Source organism: Aotus nancymaae, unplaced genomic scaffold (genome assembly GCF_030222135.1).
Source record: "Aotus nancymaae isolate 86718 unplaced genomic scaffold, 86718_ANA_hifiasm-v0.15.2.pri h1tg000011l, whole genome shotgun sequence".
Lineage (NCBI taxonomy): Eukaryota > Metazoa > Chordata > Mammalia > Primates > Aotidae > Aotus > Aotus nancymaae.
The window spans coordinates 75,776,886-75,795,633 of NW_026988422.1; the positions used below are offsets into that span (position 1 = coordinate 75,776,886).

At 50.3% G+C, this 18,748-nt stretch overlaps 1 protein-coding gene across 2 annotated transcripts in view; it reads left to right on the top strand.

The window, feature by feature from the left end:
• The window catches only part of SLC24A4 (solute carrier family 24 member 4), a 172,062-nt gene that overhangs the window by 124,055 nt on the left and 29,259 nt on the right, over positions 1-18,748 (top strand). For both annotated transcript variants that reach the window (XM_012453138.3, XM_012453139.3), the window contains exons 11-12: positions 2,271-2,440; positions 5,385-5,589. In XM_012453138.3, the coding sequence (XP_012308561.1) occupies positions 2,271-2,440; positions 5,385-5,589 (375 nt within the window). The remainder of the gene's footprint in view (positions 1-2,270; positions 2,441-5,384; positions 5,590-18,748) is intronic.

An 18,748-nucleotide genomic window follows, 5' to 3' on the forward strand; every position in this document is an offset into this window, starting at 1 on the left:
GCCTGATCAAGCTGTTCTCAGTTGTATTTCTCTCCAACTTCTTTACAGGAAAGGCGAGGAGAAAGCCTTTTTCCCATCACACTGATAAAAGGCCTTTGGGTACTGAAACATTCTTAAAGGCTGCATGGCTCAGCTCGCCAAAGCAGCCTCCTGGTGGTGCTCGGGTGGCCTTGCACACAGCTTGACAGCCAGGGCCACCTGCCTCCGGCCTCACCCGGGAGGCTCACTGTGGACCCTTCCGGGCTGCTCCGGCCCTGGGCATGGCCTTGGTTTGGAGTGCGGAGAGTTGGGGTGATGCCCGGCCTTGGGCTGAACTGCCAGGAGAATGTGCTGTCATTGGGTTTTTGTCTGGGCAGCCACTCCAGGCGTGGGCACACCACCTTGTCCTGCCGTTGGTCAGAGGGCACCAGGACAAGGTGTCCTGAGGGCCAGGCATCCTGGGGAAGGAGGGAGAATCCCATCTTCCTGTAGCTTTTATCAGAGTGAATGCATTTAGATAAGGGCCAAGGGAGAAAGCTCCCTAGAGAGTACGTAAGGACGTGGAGGCGCAGGCCTGGACTCCTGGACTCGTGTCTCACAGACTCCAGGCTCCCTCCCTCTGAGCCCAGTTGTTCCCTGAGCAGTACCTGGCATGGGGCTGGTTCTGTCGGATGGAGCCCAGAGCCTGCGGTTTCTGTGGGTTCCACCTCCTGCTGGGATGGAGGCTCCTGAGCAGAGAGGGATTTGAGCTTTTCAGCATCAGTGAGGGGTTGAGGGCGTGAGCTGTGGGGGCACTCCTGCTCCTCAGAGTGGAAGCAGAGCCATTGAATCAGCCAGGACAGGAGCCATCCCAAAGCCCAGGGGCCCCAAACACTGAAGCGCCCCATAGAAGGAGCCCGCTACTAACACCCTCCTCCACATAACCCCCGGCGTCTTCGCCACCACCAAGAGTGCTGCCCCAGACTCTCGGCACCCACCGCACGCTAATCGTCTCTGGCAATCTCTGTTGGCCTTTGTCTCCTTAACTCTCTTCCTCTTCTAAATTGTAAGTAGTCAGCTTTCTTCCACGTGGTAACACCTGCATTTCAAGCAAAACAACCAACCTAAGCCCGGCCCACCGATGCACCGTGAGCCTCATTAGAGGTTCGCGGCCGTCTCTGACGAATGCATGTTCTCCTGGCTTTGTTTTCTAACCCACATGCCTCCTGTCTGCTGAGCCTTGCTGCCTGTTTGGTGAGGAGTGTGTGTGTCTGTGTGCCTTTGTGCATTTTTGTGCTATTAACTCTTGCACGGGTTTGCTCAATGGACTGATTCCCTGGTTACCCTATAGCCCATAATGGGCACTCACCGGAAGCTGGTAACCAGTGCAGAGGAACAGGCACAGCCATTTTTACAGCCCTTTGGAGGGGAACACTGCCTGTGTTCATGAGTGGTTTTGTAACCAGACTCTCCTAGGGATCGGAGTCAAATGTCAAATCCCCAAGGATACCGGCACGGTGCAGGTTTATGAAGATGGCAAGGAAGAGGTCTGGGGACAAGGAGTTTTGTTCCTACCTCTTGTGAGGGGAAGGAAAGGGTCAGAGAGACCAGCCTCCCTCTGGAGGGTGTCAGGGTTTATAAAGTCACTGTGCTCAGCCTGCAGCTCACCGTGCATCCTCAAACAAGCAGGCCCCTCTCCTGAGCCTCCGTTGCCTGTCTAAGGCCCATGATCTAAATCTCTGACCTTACCACTTGCCCTATAAAGAACAAAGTTACAAACATCCTCTCCTGCAGACCAGAGTAGGTGGCCTCGAAGGAAGTTCAGAGCCAGTGCTTGCTGCTCTGCAGCATTTTCCCCACCCTGGGGACCTTGTTGATTTGCAAAAATTCATCTGGGCCTCTATAAACGGAGGAAAGAAAGGTCCCCTCATAATCATGGGTGAAAAGTGATAGGCCCCTGTCTGTATTGTAAGTGGGCTGCCCTGGTAAGGCATAGATGAGGAACAGAAAGACCCTTGTAATTAGCCAAGACTGGGCCCCAGAAGAGAGGGAGAAGAGCATTAATTGCCCGTGAGTGGTCTTCGAGCAAGGGGACCCACTGGGCTTCACAAGCTAGGTCAGCAGGTGTTTCAAAGCCAGTGACCCACTTTGCCTGACATGAGGAGTTGAAGCCAGGCATCCAGACTTCCAGGTGGCTGCCACCTGCTGGGACCACAGCCTAGGGCAGCTCACAAGGCAAGGGGAAGTCAGTGACCCCAGCACTTGGGTGTTCTCAGAGAGACCAGCACTAATCGTGGCGTTGTGCTCAACAGTGAAGGAGAAGCCACAGTATGGCAAGAGCCCCGTGGTGATGGTGGACGAGATCATGAGCTCCAGCCCTCCCAAGTTCACCTTCCCAGAAGCAGGCTTACGAATCATGATCACCAACAAGTTTGGGCCCAGGACCCGACTACGGATGGCCAGCAGGATCATCATTAATGAGGTAAGTTTGCTTGAAGGACTGTAAAAGTGAGCAGCAGTGGATACAGGAGGCCCTGGCTAGTTAGGGCTCTTCCTGGTGCCATTGATCACTGCACCTGTTTAAGGAAGGATGCCCTGGGGCCTCCGGAAGCCTGCCCATCACCCACAGGCAGCAAAGTATCCTTTGAGAAGATATGTTAAAGCCTGCAGCAATCGAATACCCTGGCTGAGATGTTTCACTAAGTATTTTGTCAGGCACTAGAGTGGAACTAATTGGAGAAAGGCCCGTCTGAAGCATGGATTGTTTCTTTAAAATGTTATTTAGGGTAAAACAGAAAAGGTGAGTTCACACCTGTTCTCTGTGATGAAACCTAAGACACCAATGAGCAACAGTGACCTCTGGGGCTTCCTTTTCATTTTTTCTTTCTATCTTTTTTTTTTTTTTTGAGTCTCACCCTGTCTCCAGGCTGGAGTGCAGTGGCACGATCTCAGCTCACTGTAACTTCCGCCTCCTGGGTTCAAGTGATTCTCCTGCCTCAGCCTCCTGAGTAGCTGGGACTACAGGCATGCACCACCACGCCCAGCTAATTTTTTTTTGTATTTTTAGTTGAGATGAGGTTTCACCATGTTAGCCAGGATGGTCTCGATCTCCTGATCTCATGATCCGCCCGCCTCCACTTCCCAAAGTGCTGAGATCAGAGGTGTGAGCCACCGTGTCCAGCCCTGGGGCTTCCTTTATACTCTTGCTGTGTTTAAATGGGGTGCTTTTATTTCTCATTTACAGAGATAATAATTTTAATGTTATTTAATGTATAAACAGCATAGCAAAGATAGGGTCATTGCTCACCAACTTTTCCAGTCTTTGTTACACGTCTGCTTATTTTGGAATTTTAAGTACTTTGAGAAGCAGATGGGTTGGTAGACTTCAAACTGTGATCACTGATAATTAGGAGTTAACACATAGGTTCTATGCAAGAACAGTATTTCACAGTGCTTACAGGTTCTATATTGTAAACATTTCTGCTTTGACTTCATGTGTACTGTGCCTTTTCTGTAGAGAGTATATTAAGAAAAGGAAACACTTTTCCAAAGCTTTGAATCATTGCAAATCATTTTGGTCCAATTCAGTGAAATTTGGATCAATGAAATTTTACACGATCCAGGCCACCTTTCAGGCATGTGTTAATTGTACCCACTGGGTGCTGAGGGTGGGGAGGGTTGAACAACTTTTAAAGATGTAGAGATTGGGGTTTATAGTATATTTTTCATGGCATATATAGCCAGGAAAGGAATAGGTTTTGATAAGTTGCTAAGATACTGGTTATTATGCCCGAAATGTTCTAAGCTGCTGGGAAGACTTTATCTTCCGCACGTTGCGATTGGGCTACCTGGAAGGCAGAGTGCAGAGCTGGAGAAGCCGGGTCCAGAAGGAAGGAATTCAGAGCTTTAGTCTCACATCAGCCACTAGCCCACTGAATCTAAGGGTATTGGACAGGATGCTTTCAGCTCTAAAAATTTCAGTGACACACACTGAAAGGCTGTGAGTATGTCCACAAAAGACATGTACACAAATGTTCATCGCTGCATTCTTCATAACCAAAAAGGGAAAACTACCTACATGCTCATTAATAGGCAAAGCCATATCATGGGTTATTCATATAATAGAATACTACACAGCCATGTAAACTGCTGACTCATGCGACAAGCTGGGGGAATCTCGTGTCTATTGGTAGCATAAAAGGAGCAAGACATAAAATATACGTTATTACTTGTGTCCATTTATATGAAGTTCAACTTCAGGGAAAACTAATCAATGTTGATAAAAGGTAGCATGGTCTTTGCCTTGGTCCCCTCTGGAGTAGGGGCACGTAGACTAGGAAAGCATCTGAGGGGAGTCTTTGAAGGGCCTGGAAATGTTGTACATCTTCATGTGAAACATCATTAAGCTGTGCACTTAGTGTAAGTGTACTTTTTTTTTTTTTTTTGGAAACACGGTCTTGTTCTGTCACCCAGGCTGGAGTGCAGTGGCACAATCTCAGCTCACTGCATCCTCCGCCTCCCAGGTTCAAGCAATTCTCCTGACTCAGCCTCCTAAATAGCTGGGATTACAGGTGCATGCTGCCATGCCCAGCTAATCTTTTTGTATTTTTAGTAGAGATGGGGTTTCACTGTGTTACCCAGGCTGGTTTCGAACTCCTGAGTCAGGCAATCCACCCGCCTTGGCCTCCCAAAGTGCTAGGATTACAGGCGTGAGGCACCATGCCCAGCCTTTTTGTTTTGTTTTGTTTTGTTTTTGTTATTTGAGATGGAGTCTGCTCTGTTGGCACAATCTCAGCTCATTGCTACCTCTGCCTCTCAGGTTCAAGTGATTCTTCTGCTTCAGCCTCCTGAGTAGCTGGGATTATAGGCACCCGTCACCACACTCAGCTAGTTTTTGTATTTTTAGTAGAGACGAGGTGTCACCATGTTGGCCAGGCTGGTCTCGAACTCCTAACCTCAAGTGATCCACCCACCTCGGCCTCCCAAAGTGCTGGGATTACAGGCCTGAGCCACCACGGCCGGCAGTAAGTGTACATTTTGTATAATGTACCTAAAAAATTAAAAATTACAAAATGCATGCAGGGCCTTCCCTATGGCCACCTTCAGGCAGCTATGAACATCGCCAGGGAGAGCCCCGAATGATGGCTGTCATCAGTAACATGGGCTGGGTTGTTGAGCTGTCACTAGGAAGGGGTGGCCCAGGCCCTCTGATAAATCTTCAAAGGCTTCCTGGCAACCATGCAAATGGAAATAACCAAACTTAGAAGGATTCCAAGATCCTGGGGTGATTCTCAGGCAAACCTGTCCCCAGGGATGTTGGTCTAGGAACCTGTAAGAGCAGGGTATGTGTAAAGAACCCAACACATAGCAGTAGCTTGTTGCTTTATCACACGCCTTGGCGTCCGTCTTGCCTCCTGTCCACACAGCGGCAGAGACTGATCAACTCGGCAAATGGTGTGGGCAGCAAGCCGCTTCAAAACGGAAGACACGAGAACATTGAGAATGGGAATGTTCCCGTGGAAAACCCTGAAGACCCTCAGCAGAATCAGGAGCAGCAGCCACCACCACAGCCACCGCCCCCGGAACCAGAGCCGGTGGAGGCTGGCTTCCTGTCCCCGTTCTCCATGCCCGGTGAGTTCTGGGGGTGCTGGACTCTTGGGCTACATTTTTGGGGGCTCCATCAGGACCAAGCCCAGGTCTTCAGGATGGGCATGGACTTGTAAGGGTGGTGGAGGGCTGGTGGGAAGGGTCGATATTAGGTCATTGGAATGCTTAGGAGGTGAATCTGTCCTCAGTACTGAACTGTGGTTTAGAGCTGCAGTCGGGTGCGGGCATTGCCAAGTGCAGCAAGAGCCTTGGGCCAGAGAGCAGGGCGGCCGCTGGCCTGGGGAGCACCAGTGACCCCTAGTGACCACACTTAAATGCTTAGGGCAATAGATGTTTTGTCTAAGAAAAGGCAGTCCGCAATGTTATTTTTAGGGACATGCTCACACTCTCTTAGCCCTTGCAGCATGGGCAGGCCGTTTTGCCTATACATCTTCTTATTTGCCAGACAGGAGATTCTAAGGCCACAGATGATCCTTAGACGGTCATACCTTGTGTAAAAATTAGCTGGGCATGGTGGCACACGCCTGTAATGCCAGCTACTCAGGAAGCTGAGGCAGGAGAATCACTTGAACCTGGGAGGCAGAGATTGTAGTGAGCTGAGATCGCACCACTGCACTCCAGCCTGGGCAACAGAGCGAGACTCTGTCTCAAACAAACAAACAAACAAACAAGACAGACATACCTTGTGTATTTGAAAATATCTCCTACCCATAAACAAGTCAAATCAGACTGAGGCTCTACAGCAAGTCCTCCAGGGTCCTCCCACCTCACTTGGAGTCTGACCTGCGAGGCTCCATGTCATCTGACTGCCGACTCCTGCTGACCTCAGCTCCTGTTCCTGTCCCTTTCCTGGCCCCTGCTCCAGCCACACCAGCCTCCTCACTGTCATTCCTAGAACACACCAGGCATGTGCCTGCCCCAGGACCTTTGCACCTGCCCTTTGTTGGAATGCACTTTCCCCAGGGGTCCACATGCTCACTTCTCACCTTCTTCAGGTCTCTGCTTAAATGTCACCTTTTCACTGTGACCTTTTCCTCCTACCTCATTAAAATATTTCATCTTTTTCTTGTGTCTCTTGCCCCCACTAAAATATCAGCTCAACGAAGCAGTCACCTTTGTCTACTGCATTTATCTGCATTCCCAGTGTTCAGGACTGGCCACGTAGTTGGGGCTTAGTAGGTACCTGTTAAATTAATGAATCCAGGTATTCGTGTGTGAGGGGATCCCAGGACCCACCCAGCCTGGCTTTGTCTTTAAACCTTCCGTGAGGTCCTCTGCAGTCCTCCGTGGGAAACAAAGGCCCAAGCTGAGATGTTTGGCCCCATTCTTGGAGGCATTTTTCTTGGTGTCCACTATCCTGGAAAGAGGCAAGATTCCAGAACTTTCAAGTCCAGAACTTGATGTTTTCTGAAAAGAATTCTGTATTTAACATCAGGCACACTGAGCCCCTGATTTGGGAGGTGACTCTGGAGGGACAGAGGCTGTCCTGCCTCTTGTCCCATCTTTATGGGAACACCCGCCTGCTGTAGGTGGCGTGGGCCTGGCAGCCTGGGCTGCTCTGCTGCCTGCTTCGGCATGAAGATGCAGGCTTTGTTTGCGATCACAGAACTTCCCTGGAGCTTCTGGGTGAGAGAGATTCCAGGGCATGCTCATCGCAGCTACCCAGGGGCTCGTCCCAAAATGCCCGGCCTGGTTCTGATACTGGACATTCCAGAGTCTGGAGCAGGGCCTGGGGATCTGCATTTTCAAAACTTCTCCTGTTGCTTCCTGGGACCTGGCTGAGTTCAGAATTGCTGTTACTGCCCACCACGTCCCAGGCTTTCTTCACACTAAGGGCAGACTCAGAAAATGAAATGTGTTCCCTGACTGAGGTCACAGAGGAGCCTAGCCCAGGGGTCCAGGCCTCCTCCCTGAGGGTACTGGTCTCTGGGCCCGTCTCAAACACTTCCCTGGCACATCCACACACCTGCCCATGTGCTCTGTGGGGAACAGGGGCCCTGCTCAGCCAGTCTGGCTGGTGGGGATAGAGGTTGCACCGTGCTTGGGTCAACTCAGCCACCAGGGCCATGTGTGGGACATGGAGAGCAGGAGGGGTGGTCTCCAGATCCTAGGTCCCCTTTCCAGCTTACCTGTTTGGATGCAGCACAGGGAGGATTTCTGTGCTGGGAGGGCAGTGTATCTATCCAGAGAACCAGCTCACGGTGATGATCCAAGACAGGCCCTGTGTTCACAAAAGGTCCAAGCAAAGGCCATGATTCATGCTCTGGGTCCCCCTTACAGCCCCAAGTTATCACATCCTCAGCCCAGTTTCCCTCCTGTGTCCACGTGGGGCTGGGGAAAAGTCAGAGCTGCAGTCACCAAAGGAATTTCAGTTCCTTGGGGCCTGGAGACCAGATGCCAGGGAGGGCCGGAGTGCCAGAGCAGGCTGCATTAAGGGAGATGCAACCGCAGTCCAGGAAACAGCCGAGCTTATGAGGGGTAGGGCAAGGGGGAGTGACTTGCCGTCTGGAGAGTTCTCTGTGCCCGTTCTCCACCCCGTGAGGTGGGTGGCGGAATCCACATTTTGCAGATGTGGGGCCTGATGGGGCCACAGCTACCACTGCCCCGCAGTGGCCACTTCATCCAAATCTTGGTATCGAGGCCGTCCACCGTCCAGGTGCTGCAGGAAAACCAGGGGAAGGGACGTGCCCTTTTTGGTCATCCTTACCTAAGCAAGTCAGCTGTAGGTAAGGATGCCTCATCTTCCCATTGCTTAAACCCAGAGTTTGACAGGATTGTGCAGGGAGGACCCCGGACCAGCCATGCTTTCACTCTGTCCTTGTACTGGGAGCTGCCGTTTCACAGAGAAGTGGCTGTGCGGCCTCTGGACAGGTCACCTCCCAGGGTCGGGGGCTTAGAATGCAGCTGTCTTGCAAGGGCTAGGACCAGATGGCTCCTGGGTCCTCCTGGCTCCCAGGTTCTCTGCACCCCTGAGTCCTCCTCTGAGGGGCTCTGCTCTTGCTTGGGAAAGGACTTCCTGCTATATAGCGGCCCGCCTTCCTCCTCAAGCCAGAGGCTCCAGGCTGTTCTCCTGGGCTCAGTGCATCCCTGAGCCAAGTTCAGCACGCTTCCTCCGAGCACGTGTCCTCCCCGTCCTCAGGAACAGGCCTCAGCTTCCTGCCTCCCAGGGGAAACCTCCTTTGTGCGCCTGCGGATGTGTTTCCAGGTGTTGTCCCTGGAAACCACAAGCGGCTTCCTTTTCTCCTTCCTCCCTCTCCCCTGCGAGGAGCAGGGGCTGGGAACGGAGTTGTACAGCTGCTGCTCGTTTAGGTGTGTACAGCTGCCAGGAAAATTGAGGCCCCAGGTGGGCAGAGGTTAGCAGGAAATTGGAACGAGTCAGTGAGAGTGCACTCTGACAGAAACACCCTGTATCCAGCCCCCGGCCCTGCCACCACCTACCTCACCCCACCCATCCCTTGTTCAGGTGTCACGGTGGCCTGGGGCTGCAGGATGGCTTTGAGGGTGTTTCTTAGGGGTGGATGCAGCTCGTGTTTTCCGAAGCTGGGGCACTGGAAGGAATCCCAGAGCCAGGGGAGGAGTCACAGGGCCAGGGGCCACGGGAAGAAGGAGAAGCCACTCTGCCTGTGAGCTCGGAACCAGCATAGCTTCGGGTGTCTAGGAATAAGTCTAGCCCTGTATCGATGTGCAGTTCGTGTGTGCTGTCAAGGACAAGCTGGGAGGCCAGCTCTGGAGTCCAGAAGTCCTGGGTTCAAATCTCAGTCCTGCCACTCACCAGCAGGGTGACTCTGGGCAAACTGCTTCACCTCCCTCAACCTCCATTCCTCATCCACAAAGTGGGGGGCGATGGCACCTATCTCCCAGGGTTGACCTGAGTCACAAATTGGATATTTTAGTCAAGGTCTGTGCACCGTGTCTGGCACACAGTACAAATGTTAGTGTGAATCCTAGTGTGCTTTAACCATGTGGCTTCTGTTACCCTCCCATTTTGGGACTACAGTGTTCTAGAAAGATCACAGGTTCCAGAATCCCTGGGGGCCTGGGACGGTCGGTCATTCCAGGGCTCAAGAAGAGGAAATTAACCTGTACCAAGCACCTGTTATGTGCCAGGTCTGGGCTTCAGGCACTTTGCAGACAAGATGATCCTCTCAGTCAGTAAATAGTTAGGGCCCGGCTCTGTCCTAGGCTTTGGGGATCAGAAAGAAACAGGACAGCCACAGTCCCTGCCCTCTGGGAGCTTCTGGGCTTGCAGAGTAAATCTGAGCAGATAACGACACAATGTGCTTTATGCATCCTCTCCGCCCCTAGCACACAGCTGATAGGTGGGGAGGTGGGAAGCCGTAGCCTGCTCCCTCCTCGCTGACCCAGAGAGGAGTCGCTGGGATTGGCGGGGTAGAGCCCAGCAGCATCAGCAGGACCCGGCTTCGGTGCCCACCCAGCCTGATGGTGTATTTACATGTGAACACCCAATATAGGCATGCTCTTCCCACTGTAGACAGCAGAGGCTGGTAATTAGGTCTCCCAGGGCTGGGTGTGGGCGGGAGAAAGAAGAGGAAGAGGAGCTTTCTTCTATGGAAACCGTGGTCTGCAGTGCTGGCACCGCCCTGAAACCGCCGGCAATGACCCTGAGCCACAGCCCAGCTGGGAAAACGCCTGGTGCAGGTTGTTTGCTTATTTTGGCCCATAGTCCCGGAGATCTCGCAAGTCCGCCGAGGCTGCACCCGGGCCCATCAACAGAACTTTCTTCTGCCCCTATAAGGGTAAGGAAATCACGTTGTTCTTACCAGGACGCAGGCCTTCGTGCCACTTTTATTATAGCAGCCAACAGACAGCTACTGGGGCCTGGACGTACGTTAGGCACTACGCAAGAAATGGGAAATTGCTCCTTTGCTCTAATTCTTACAGTAGTCAGCGTGGGCTGTCGTCACAGAATGCCACCAACTAAGCAGCTTAAACAACAGAGATGTATTTCCTCACGTTTCTAGAGGCTGCAACTCTGAGATCAGGGCGCCCGCATGCTTGGGCTCTGCGTCCCTCTTCCCGACCTGTAGCCAGCTGCCTTTTTGTTCACGTGACCTTTGCTGCTTTGGTGCACGCATGTGGAGAGAGATCCCTCTCTTCCTCTTCTTCTAAGGCCACTATTGAATTAGGATCCCACTCTTAGGACCTTAATTACCTCCCAAAAGCTCTATCTCCAAATACAGTCACATTGGGGGTTAGGACAGCAACATATGAATTTGGAGGCGGGGAGGAAGAGGAATGATTCAGTCAATGGTAGGATCTCACGGGGCGTCTGTGTGCCATGCCCTATTCTGAGAGCTTTACGTGTATCCCCTTGTTCATGCCTTGCCACAGAATGAGGCAGGGATGATTATTATCTCCACTTTACAGAGAAGGAAGGGTAAGTGATGGCCCATGGTCACCCAGCGGCTCTGCGGGTGCAGTGAGCAGGTTTCCGCCCTGAGCACCCTACACTATCCACTGAGTACCGCCTCTTCCTTCCATGCACTCCCATTTCATCTTCACAGCTGCCTTGTGAGGGAGGAATGTCATTATCCTCATCTGCAGAGGTGGAAACTGAGGCCCAGAGAGGCTGTGGGACTTCCCAAGTCACACAGCCATTGTGTGGGGAGCCACTCTTCCACTCTGTGCTTCCCAAGCTGTGAATACCCTCAAGATCTGGTCCAGCTGGGAGCAGAGTCCTAAGCTACCAGCCCAGGACTGTCATGAAGCCAGCACAGGGCCTTAGCTATGTACCCTCGGCCTACCATGCAATTCAGCTCCTCTCAGTGAAGAAACCATGGGATAAGTGTGTGTATCACAAAAGTCCAGGCCCTTGGAAGTTCTTAGAATAGGAACAGGAAGTAAAACGCACTAAGTACTTACTCTGGGCCAGACAGGGTGCTTTGTTTTATTTTATGTATTTATTTATTTTATTTTTATGTATTTATTTATTTATTTGAGACGGAGTTTCGCTCTTGTTACCCAGGCTGGAGTGCAATGGTGCGATCTCGGTTCACCGCAACCTCCGCCTCCTGGGTTCAGGCAATTCTCCTGCCTCAGCCTCCTGAGTAGTTGGGATTACAGGCATGCGCCACCATACCCAGCTAATTTTTTGTATTTTTAGTAGAGATGGGGTTTCACCATGTTGACCAGGATGGTCTCGATCTCTTGACCTCGTGATCCACCCACCTTGGCCTCCTGAAGTGCTGGGATTACAGGCGTGAGCCACTGCGCCCAGCCCTATTTTTATTTTTTCAAGATGGAGTTTCCTTCTTGTTGCCCAGGCTGGAGTGTGGTGGTGCGATCTCGGCTCACTGCAACCTCCACCTCCCGAGTTCAAGCAATTCTCCTGCCTCTGCCTCCCAAGGAGCTGGGATTCCAGACCCATACTACCATGCCCAGCTAATTTTTGTATTTTTAGTAGAGACGGGGTTTCACCATGTTGGCCAGGCTGGTCTCGAACGCCTGACCTCAAGTGATGCACCCGCCTCGGCCTCCCAAAGTGGTGGGATTACAGGCGTGAGCTACCGCGCCTGGCCCAGATAGGGTGCTTTATACAGATCAAGTCATTAAACCCATTAAAACCCTAGGGAGGTGGATAATGTTATTGTTCTCATTTCACAGGTGGAGAAACTGAGGCATAGAGAGGCTGAGTTGCCCAGGGTCATACAGGAAGAAGGGGCAGAGCTGGGCTTTACACAGTGGCCTTCTGACCCCAGGCCCCAGATGTGCTTAGGGGACAGCACCGTCACCCCACCAAGGGGCTCTTTTGCTCTTCTTTCCTTGGGAGCTCATGAGGGAAGTGGTTGCCGCTGTGGGACGCTCGTGTCTTCTAGCGTGTGCGCAGGGTGGCAAATAATGTGTGTGTGTGTCGAGTAAACCATGTTGAATTGGGTTGAAGTAAGGGCCTTTGGAATCTCACATGCTCTCTTCGGGGCTCAGATGGCCCCACTCAGCCTTCTCTTCCATTGTGATAGCAAAACCCAGAACAGGCAACGGGAAGATTTTGGGAAGCTTTTAGAGCTTTTCTCCCCATCCACCCCCGTCTTCTTCAGTTCTAAATAGCTCTTGAGAGGGCTCTACTGGTTGGGAGGAGGGAGGCCTTCGCGGTCCTTTCAAGCTCAGGAGGCGGCACTGCAGAAGTGGAACTCGCTGACACTCCGCCTTCCTGTCCTTGCCTCTTAGCGTCTGGGCACGCTGGTGAAAGCACTGCAGGAACTGCAGATGCTGTGGGCTCGTTTACATATGCAGTTCCTCACACAGTCCTTGTTTGTTCCAGGCCCCCAGAGACACACAGCACTTTATAATGAAAATGATTTTGTTCTTACCCTGGTCTCGGAAGCCACCAGAGAAATTGCACATTCGGTTGACTGTCTCATAAGTCAAGGTCAGAATTTTAAAGGAGCTTCCTTTTCAGTCACTCTGTGCGGTATCACTTCACAGACCCATTAAAACACACTCTGCCTGGGCATCCTTATTTTTTCATGTAACGGGTTTCTTTTTCACCTACCACAATATTCATACCTTTAAAGTGTACAATGCAGTGGCTTTTAGTATATTCACAAAATTGTGCCATCATCACCAACATCAGTTTTAGAACATTTCCATCACCCCGACAGGCACCCCTTACCCATCACTGCCCTTCCCACCTCCGCCGGCTCCCCCAGTGACACAAGAACCACTCACTGACTTCTTGTGTCTTTGGATTTATCGATTCTGAATATTTCATGGAAAGAGGATCATGCAATATGTGGCCTTTTGTGACTGGCTTCCTTCACCTAACATGTTTTCAAGGTTCATCCGAGTTGTAATATATGTCAGTACTTTATTCCTTTTTGTGGCTGAATACTCCATTGTATGGATAATGAATGCCACATTTTATCCATTCATCAGTTGATGGGCATTTGAGTGGTTTCTACTTTTGGCTACAAGTGGTTCTTTAAAAGACCAAATAGAGCATCATAGAAAAGAAAGCTCAGTATTTTTTGTCAAAATTAAAGCAATATTCTTTTAAGTTCTCTGTGGTTAGCAGCTCACGGTCTCTGAATACTAGAGGGATCTTGGGAATTTTTAGACTGGCTTTCTTATATTCCAAAATGGGAAAGTGAGAACCGGAGAGGACCAGCAGCTTGCCCACGGGACAGTCTTGACCAGACAGAACCAGGCATCCAGGCCACCTGCCCTGGAAATCCACTCCATGCCACCCCTCCAGCCAGGTCAATATAGTGCATGCTGGGAGTGGGGAGATAAAGGCCTGCCCAGGACCACATGTCGGGGTCCTGAACAAAAATGCCAGCGATACAAGCCCACCCGACAGATCTTCAGATGCCAGCAACAAGGAGCCCACCCAGCAGATCCGCACATGCTAGCAGCAGAAGCCCACACAAGCCTCCTTATGCTAAAAGGGGAGCTTTGGAAAGTTTACAGGGTGTGCTGATGCCGTAGCAAAACAGCATCCCCAGCCCTGCTGGACAGGGACAGGAAGGTGGTGGTCCAGCCTCACCGCAATTCTGCTTTTCAAATCAGAGACCTAATATGAATCCAGAACTTTGGCTTCTGGGAAATGTCACGTTTAGCTTTCTGGCCTGTGCAGATACACTAGAAAGAGGCTGGAATATGGGGGCTGCCGAGGATGTCATGATCCGCATATCCCCTTCCGCGGGCATGGTGGTGAAGCTGAAGAAAAGCAAGGAAGCCATCTTAACGATGCCTTCACTCGGACCAGACCCAAGAGCCACCAAGGAAGCTGTGCAGCTTTTAGAACCTCCTAGGGCAGATGGAGGATGGCAGGGCCCCAGCCAGCAGCTACACAGCAGAGCGCCCTCCAGCAAGAACCTTCTCTGGCCCCAGCACCATGCCTGGCATCTTCTATTCAGTACTAGAGTGTCCATGGAAGCCCTGATGGGTAGCTGGTGGGGTCCCCATTCCCAGATGAGAAAACCGGGGCTCAGGAAGCCTCCCACAGGTGAATAGGTGCCACGATCAGGGCTGGTACCCCACATCTGCGAGACCCCAAGGAGCTGTCCTCTGACTGCTTCCTCTGTTGACTTTGGCCAGGAGGGCCCAGTCCTGAGCTGAAAGTCCGAGCTGGAATGCACCGGGCAGCCGGAAGGAAAGGGAGAGAGGAGGCCGGCTGCTGGGACCGTGTGGTGTGCAAATGTGCCAACACAGGGAACCCGGCCAGCCTCACCTTGCCATTGCTGGTGTTGCTGAAGGCTTAGCAGAGGGGGCCTGCCAGCAGGGTGGAGCACCAACAACGTGTTGCCGATTCTGTTGGTGACCCTCTGATGTAGCCTCTATTTAGTGTTCTCTAGGGCCTCCAAATTCAAGGTGAGGCCCTCAGAGGCAGGGCAGTGCGCTTGGTGCCTTTTGTGTTTCTTTCATCTGCCCAGGGATCCTTGAAGTGGGTGGGCAAGGACACTTATCACTGTCTCATAGGTGAGGACATGGAGGCCCAGAGAGATTAAGGGTCCTTCTAGTGCCACACCATTAAGAGTGATGGGGAAGGACAACTTTGCCAGAAGCCTTGAGATCCCTGCAGTGAGATGCAAAGTGGGCTGTAACTTCAGGTCATCTTTAGAATGAGTGAGCTGGCTTACCAACCCTGACATCCTTCCAGCTCTGGGACCCATTTACGTCCAGTTCCAAAGCAGGCACAGAGCCTCAGGGTAGGGGACATGGGAGTGTCTGCAGTGCTAGGCCAAGGGTCCCTGGGATAGGGTCTATCTGATTGGACCAGCCGAGGGAACTCTGGGCCCAGCTTCTCCCTTGACTGACACAGCCTGGTCTGCAGCTCCAGTCTGTCCCTCCCCATGAGGGCAGCTGCTTTGGTGAGGAAGCATGGACAGGGTCCCAGTATCACTTGACTGTGCCTCTGTGAGAGGGGGACCAAGCCAAGGCTGCCTTTCCTAGAAAGGTTCCCCACGACCCCTGAGAGCTCTCCAGGCCTTTATATGGTGCTGCCAGGGAGGCCTCTCTCCCTGGGCCTGTGGTATCTCTGCACCACCCCAGCCCAGACAACCTCCACCTGTATGTGGCTCTCAGCTGGGCCTGCCTCTGACCCTGCTAATACCTGATGTTCTTTCTCACATCATTTCTTTCATTCTTCCCCTCCCCGCCAAACCTCAGTGTGTTCAACAGCAGGTCTTGACCTCTTCTGCTTTCTACTGGGCTTCTCTTTGCCCCTCTAATGCCCCGAGGGTCATCAAACCCACCCTGCAGGAGATAGGACACTGTTGCTAAGAGGCCTTAGCATTGGACACCCATGGAATTGAGTCCTGAGCCTGCCACTGCTAGCTGTGTAAACTTGGACAAGGTACCTGACCTCTCTGAGCTTGTTCTAGTCTCTGTAAAACAACCCAACCCAGTGCTGACAATAGTAGGTGCTCAGCATGTGGAAGGTAGCGGGATTAATATCAGCAGTAGCTAGAATCAGAGTGTTGACTCTGCGCCGGGCACTGTTCTAAATATGTCATGTTTGTTGGCTCATTGTTAGTCTCACAGTAGCACAGTGGGGTAGAGATTCTTGTTATCTCCATTTTATAGATGAGAAAACAAATACAGAGAGGTTAAATGCTTTCCTAGGCATCCTAATGCTGGCATATGTCAGAGCTGGGATTTGAACCTGGGCACCTAGCTCGCTGTTTACCACAAAGCTGCAGTACTCTTTAGAAGGCAATCCATTTAATGATAAGTCTAAATAATGGCACAAAAAGTAATAAAAATACCAAAAATTACTGATTGTAAAGCTTATTCACCCCAAGGAAGAAGAGACTGGAAAAACTTTAATGGTTCCCATAAATATAAGAGGAGTTTTCTATTTAGATCAAATCTATGAGCTAAACGTATGGGGCTCTAATCTGATATTTAACACCTGCCCACTGGTAAGTAGGAGGGGGATTTCCATGGACCCCGAAATCATAGGATTCAGAGGGAGGGCAAGCAGCACAGTACAGAGGACCCAGGATTTAGACTCTGAAGACCTGCATTCGAGACCTGGTACTACCTCCTGTTGTCTGTGATATTTCAGTCAGTCACTGAATTTCACCAAAGTTTAGTTTATTTACCTGTGAAATAGGAAAAAGAACCCCCAATGCTCATATGAGGAACAAAGACAGTATTTGTGAAAACAACCTCGAAGATGTGAGGTACAACGCAAATGTTGGTTAATGGTGAGGTGGTCATTCATAATCCAGCCTTGACGATACTCCTACATCCACCTGCATCTCTCTCCCTCCCTGCAGAGGCCAGCACAGAGGCCACTGACTGAGAAAGCAGGGTCTGTTTGTGGCTCTGCCACTAATTTTATGTGAGATTTTGGGTAGTTCATTAACCTTCATGGGACTTGGTTTTGGTTTTCCTCTTTATAAAATGGAGTTCACCAAGTGGGATTTATGCCAGGAATGCAAGGTTGGTTCAACATACAAAGACCAACCAATGTGATATATACCACATTATTACAGGATAAAACCACATGATCATTTCAATAGGCACAGAAAAGGCACTTGACAAAATCCAACACATTTTCTTGATGAAAAAACACAAATTTTGGAATAGAAGGAAACTTCTTCAACCTGACTAATGGCATCAGCAGAAACCCCAAAGCAAACATCATACTTGATGGTGAAAGACTAAAATCTTTCCCCTAAGATCAGGAGCAAAACAAGAGTTAAAAGTGGGTCTTGGGAATTTTTAGACTAGTTTTCTTATACTCCAAGGCATACATCATACTTAATGGTGAAAGACTAAAAGCTTTCCCTAAGATCAGGAGTAAAACAAGAGTTAAAAATGGGTCTTGGGAATATTTAAACTAGTTTTCTTATATTTCAAGGCAGGAAGCTGAGGGACAGAGAGGGGCAGTGGCTTGCCCAAGGGACAGTGTTGACCGAACAGAACCATCCAGGCCACTTGCCCTAGAAATCCACTCCATGCCACCCTCTCCAGCCAAGCCAGTGCACCGTGTGCTGGGAGGAGAAGTAGGAGATAAAGGCCTGCCTAGGACCATGTATCAGGGTCCTGAACAGAATACCAGTGACAGAAGCCCACCCAGCAGATCTTCACGTGCCAGCACAGAAGCCCACCTAAAAGATTTTCACATGCCAGCACAGAAGCCCACCCAAAAGCTCTTCACATGCCAGCACAGAAGCCCACCTAAAAGATGTTCACGTGCCAGCAACAGAAGCCCACCCAACAGATCTTCATATGCCAACACAGAAGCCCACCCAGTGGAACTTCACATGCCAGCACAGAAGCCCACACAAACTTCCTTATGCTGCAAGGGGGACTTTTAAAACTAAGTTTACAGGGGTGTGCTGATGCTGCAGCAAAACCCAGCATCCCCCAGCCTTGCTGGACGTAGTGCCTCACCACTTCTATTCAACATTATGCTGAGGGTTCTAGCCAGGGCAAATAGGCAGGAAAAAGAAATAGGCACCCAGATGAGAAAGGAAGCAGTAAAACTTTCTGTATTCATGGATGACATAGTCTTGTTTACAGAAAATCCTAAGGGACCCACACAAAAATAACACTATTAGAATTAACATGCAGGATACAAGATCAATATATACAATTCGGTTGTATTTCAATACCTTGGTCATTAACAATCTGAAAATGATATTAAACAATCCCGTTTACAATAGCATTTAAGAGAAGAAAATACTTAGGGATAAATTTAACAAAAGCAGTACAAGACTTTTACATTGAACTACAAAACATTGTAGAAAGAAATTAAAGACAAATAAATGGAAAGATATCCTGTGTTCATGAGTTGGAAGACTTAACATTTTAAAAATGATAATAGTCCTTAGATTGATCAGATTTAATGCAATCCTTATCAAAACCCTAGCTGACTTTTTTTCAGAAACCAACAAGCTGATCCTAAAATTCATATGGAAATGCAAGAGACCCAGAATAGCCAAAACAGTCCTTAAAAAGGACAAAGTTGGAGAACTCACACTTCCTGCTTTCAAAACTTACTACAAAGAGTAATCAAGATTGTCTGGCACTGGCATAAGTATAGACATATAGAATAATGAAATACAAATGGCAGTCCTGAAATGCACCTATACATTTCAGGCCAATTAGCTTTTGACAAGGGTAATGACAATTCATTGCGGGGAATAATAGTCTTTTCAACAAATGGAGCTAGGACAACTGAATAACCATGTTAAAAGAAATCTGACCC